The sequence below is a fragment of the Battus philenor genome, unplaced genomic scaffold (genome assembly GCF_028537555.1).
Source record: "Battus philenor isolate CCGP_79_NKW_IND1 unplaced genomic scaffold, ilBatPhil1.0.hap1 SCAF_4, whole genome shotgun sequence".
In the NCBI taxonomy this organism is placed as follows: Eukaryota; Metazoa; Arthropoda; class Insecta; order Lepidoptera; family Papilionidae; genus Battus; species Battus philenor.
Genome location: NW_027181704.1, coordinates 7,174,093 through 7,179,264, shown reverse-complemented (window position 1 = coordinate 7,179,264; position 5,172 = coordinate 7,174,093). Strand labels below are relative to the sequence as shown.

The 5,172-nt window shown below is 29.8% G+C and overlaps 1 protein-coding gene across 1 annotated transcript; it reads left to right on the top strand.

The window, feature by feature from the left end:
* Nucleotides 1-368: 368 nt before the first annotated feature.
* LOC137928704 (CCR4-NOT transcription complex subunit 7-like) lies at nt 369-4,849 on the top strand. Its single transcript, XM_068771648.1, has 7 exons — nt 369-621; nt 739-848; nt 1,143-1,256; nt 1,909-2,027; nt 2,093-2,250; nt 3,236-3,376; nt 4,526-4,849. Exons 1-7 carry the CDS (start codon nt 499-501, stop codon nt 4,640-4,642), a joined length of 882 nt encoding a protein of 293 aa, XP_068627749.1. The 5' UTR covers nt 369-498; the 3' UTR covers nt 4,643-4,849.
* Nucleotides 4,850-5,172: the final 323 nt, after the last annotated feature.

Below are 5,172 nucleotides of genomic sequence, written 5' to 3'. Positions count from 1 at the left end.
AGAACCTAGTTGCACGCTTTATCGTATATGCTTTTCAAATAGATCTCTTAACGGACGCTCCATGGCGTAACCATTCTAACAGTCACGAAACAAACCATTTTGTCTCCTATTGTCACTCTATACGCGTTTAGCATTCCAAATACAAAGGTGTCGAACGTGGACTCAATCGGTTGCTATTATTATTTGGTTGTTGGTTATATTAGTTGGTGTTCCTTCATGAAGCTAAAAAACAAAAAAAATCGAAGGTAAAAAAATCCAACAATTTTTAATCTATGTGTAGTTTGACTTTATATCCCTACTTGTGTTTAATTAAGCAAAGAATTGGCTATAAATAAAATCCTCTTCCATAGACAAAACTATTCTAGCGAATGTTTTCGCATGAAAAGTGTAGTTATCTGCACACTTCAAATAAAGTCTTAAGATTAAACGTCGATCAATAAGTGCTTCTATTTTAATGTATAAACACAATCTATATATTTAATAAAACAATTACTTAATATGAGCTCCCAAATATCAACAACAAATTTTAATTTACTTGGAATGAATTCCTTAAAAGATGATATTTCCATTAAAAATGTATGGAATCATAATCTCCATGAAGAATTTCACGTTATTAGACAGGTAAATAAATAATCTATTACTTAGTTCTTGTTATGATTTTGGAATTTTTAGTACAGAAATTAAATTTCAATGCTCGAAAAATGTGTCAAAAAGATGTTAATTTATTTTATTTCCTAGGTCGTCCAAAAATATCATTGGGTAGCTATGGATACTGAATTTCCAGGTGTTGTAGCCAGACCCATAGGTGAATTTAGATCAACGGCTGACTACCAATACCAATTGTTAAGGTATGTTTTATATGGTATAATTTATTTGAAAGCCCACATTATCCACATTTGTAGAAACTGGGCTACTAAACAACTTCTTAGATTTAAAACTAAACAATCTAAATATTTTTGACTATTAAGTATTTCATTAAATTTTCAAATGGCTCCAGCACTTATGTCACACAAACCTCAGTAAATGTGCATATTTGGATGCACAAGCTATGTATTAATATAAATTGCAACAGCTGTATTTTTTTTAGAATAAATGGCAGATAGGCTTTCAAAAGCTTGTTAATAAAGTTTTGTATCAAATAGGTGTAATGTAGATCTCTTGAGGATAATACAACTTGGTCTCACATTCATGGATGAAAATGGAAGGACACCTCCTGGCTGCACCACTTGGCAGTTTAATTTTAAATTTAATTTGCAGTAAGTAAATATTACAATGTTTTATGTATACTAGTTGATACAATACCTTGTCACCACTTTCCATGATACATGTAGATATTTTTATTTAGTATTAAAAACATGTAGCACTGAATTATATCAAACAAATTTCATGTTAGTGATGACTGGGTTTGTAACAATAAAGATAAAATCTATTTATCAACATAAAGCAGAATCTACAAAAACCAAATTCTATGTGTGTGAGTACTAGAGTAATAAATATGAATTATTCATTCAAAATACAACTAAAAATTATACCTGCAAAGTGTAATTATATGTAGACGTAAAAGCTTTTAGATATAAGAGATTTGCTGTCATTTAACACCATCCATAAATCAAACTTTACACAAATAATAAATAACATATGATAACACATGAAAAAAAAAATGTTTTTAAAATTTAAATTACTACATATTAAAAGTATTGTTTACTGTCTTTTGCTGAAGATTTTGTACTGCCAGAAATTATTGACCCGTTGCAAACCAATAGAATTTAAGAATGATCAAATACAAAGAATATAGGTGATTTGAAACAGATGTGAAAGGTTTTGTTGACAAATGAGCTGCAAACTCTCCCTTTCACTCTCATGTTACACAAATTTTTATTTACATTATTTGTATTATTTTTTTTACAGAGAAGATATGTATGCCCAAGATTCCATTGATTTATTGCAAAACTCTGGATTACAATTTAGAGAACATGAGGAACATGGAATAGAACCTTTAGAATTTGCAGAATTGTTAATGTCATCAGGTATATTTAAATTAAATGTCTTAATTTATAGACACACAATGTAAAAACTAATTATCTTTTTCCAGGGATTGTGCTTATGGATGATATAAATTGGCTTAGTTTTCATTCAGGATATGACTTTGGATATTTACTAAAACTTCTTACTGATCAGAATTTGCCACAAGAAGAAAATGATTTCTTTGAAAGTTTGCGACTCTATTTTCCAACAGTTTATGATGTCAAGGTAAGTCATTTTTGTAATTATTAAATCTCTGTTCATACTGCCAGTGCAAGTAAAATTCTAGACTAAACAGGGTGTACCAATTCAAGTTGCCACAAACCAAGCATAAATGCTATTTGTTACAAATTCCTTTGTTCTTAACCATGAATAGTAATAATTTTGCATAAACAGTATTGCTTTATTTTAAGACTGCTAAGTTTGGAGACCACTGTTGTAAATTACTAGTTTTACCCAAATATTAATTTACCTATGTTGCTATTATGTTTTATTGTGGCAATTTTCCTTTACTTAACATCATGTCAGCCAATAGATGCACACTGCAAGGCATATGCTACCTATGCTAAAATTGGTTTCACAGCAGTATATCTATGTATATATTGGCCTACAGTAATTATCATACATAATTATTTAAATAAAATCAATCATATCGCAACAAGTCTTTGAACTTGTGTAAATGTGTCTCCTTTCCATCCTGTTCTAATTTTAGAATTCGTCTACAACAGAGCTCTTTTTTTTCATAGACCCCTTTCTAAATTTTCAGTGGAACTCCGCAGTTAAATTTCTACCATATTGCCCAAACTCTACTAAAATGTGAAGATTAAAACTATGAAAATTCGCATTGCAGCCGAGTTGCATTCACAAATTAATAGTTTTCGAGAAAAAATAAGAATATGGTGCGTTGCAAGTCTGACGAGACAATGTAACATATTTAGTACATCATGGCATGTTTTTACAAGAAACAGTCGCTGCGTTTCTCTATAATATCTCCTCGATCGACTCTCGCTTACGAATTGTGAATTCTCTTTTAGTCATGTTTATGAAGACTATCAAGTTAACCCCTGTTCCCTCAGAGTCTACCTAGATCAATTTAAGTAGATTTGATCTATGGTATTAAAAACCACTTGTAAAACGTTAAAACGCGTATCTTAAATATTGTTAATTTAGAAACCATTTTTACATAATGTTTCTTATATATATGTTCATGCAGTATTTGATGAAGTTATGCAAGAATTTGAAGGGTGGACTTCAAGAAGTAGCAGATCAGCTTGAGCTGCGACGTGTTGGTCCACAGCATCAAGCTGGATCGGATTCCCATCTGACTGGTATGGCATTCTTCAAAATTAAAGAAGTAAGTTTTTAATTAGCATTTAGTATAGTGTAACATGTTATACCACATCTTTGAGCAGAGATTTAAGTCCCAGCAATTGGAGTTTTACAAAGTTAAAACAACTAAACTAACACTTTATATTGATGGGAGTAAACCCAAAATTGAAATATATGTTATTAAAATGCATGTTTTTATTTCGCTTATGTCAACTTTTTATGATTTGGTATTAAAATAATTCAAATTCGAAAATATTTAAGGAAATCAAGCATATGTAAAATATAACATCTAACATAGACAAGGTAGTCAAAACATACACAATTTTTCCAATATTTGCTTCTGTAAAAGTAAGATTTTCAGGATGTCATATTATTAATAAAATAATAAATAACAATAATAACATGCATAAATTATCTGGACCCCAGACACTGTAGAGGTAACATATCAAGATCAAAAATTAAAAAAACTGAACAAGTCTTAAATTGTATCAGCAACCGATTAAGAAGTTTTTATTAGATTTTAGCAAAATCTTTTGTGAAAATTATAAAAGACAATTTGTTTTACTCAGATGATGTGAGCCTTTATCTACATAAACTTACACCCAACATTGGATTGATACCTAGCCTAGAAAATTATGTATAATAAACATAACTCTTCCAACTTCACAAGTTGCAAAAGACCACTTTTTATTTACTTATAGAAACTTTAAATGTAAATAAAGTAATTTTTTTAATGAAGATAAATCGAAAGTTGTCCGTGGAAAGGTTTTCCACTCATTATTTAACTTTGTTTTTCAATAAGTATCTTAATATGGCCAGCTTAGATCAGCTATTAAAATTTTAACTTTTGATTCTCATCTGCTCTACATGATGAAATGGTTAATACAGAAAAATTATAGGTATATATATATCTCTTCAGATTCGAATTAGACAAAAATCTTTGCCAAAGTATTATACTGTTTAAAGGTAAATGTTGATGCTGTAAGGCCTGAGGCTTTTACAGCTTGAACCGAGCGAAAGAGTCTGTGAACATAAAAATAAAACAATAGCTGGACAGATGTATTTCAGTTGCATGTAGTAAACCGCAACCGTAACCTATCCGAGTAGAGCTGGGGTAAATCTGTGTACTAAAATTATGTATAGATAATAAAGGTCTTAATTTATTCATTTATAGATATTTTTTGATGGGAACATTGAAAGTACCAGTGGACATCTGTATGGCCTTGGCGCACCATTCTCTACAAATGCCAATAATTTCCAAGAGAATGCAGAAAATGGCAGCACATCCTGATCCGAAAAATCTGTGGACCTTGATAGGCTCACACCTCAACTGCATATGTTTCATCTTAAAGATTGTGATTGACTGATGTACCTGAATGAGGAAGGTGTAGAGACACTAGGTAAATATTCAAATTATAAAATGTTGAGTGCTATTATTGTAATATGCATGTAATATGTAACTCTCTATGCCATTAAATAATTTTATTTTTTGTCCTTATTTACCTTATTTTACATACTAAAAATAAAAAAAAACCAATGTCTTGGTTTGACAATTACATTACAATATTCTTTATACAGTTTAACTTTATGATACACATGAAGTAATTAAAAAAAATATAAGTTCAAAAATTGTAATTGATAAAAGTACTTATCTTAGGTAAAAAAAAAAAATCTTCTATGAAAATGTAAAAATAAGTCTTATGTGAACAACAGGATTGAGGCTACATAAAAAAAAATATTTGTACAGCTCTTTGTTGTATTCAAGTCTACTTTTCTATGTTGTACTGTTGCTGAAATTAAATTCTAATTAAACACACATCC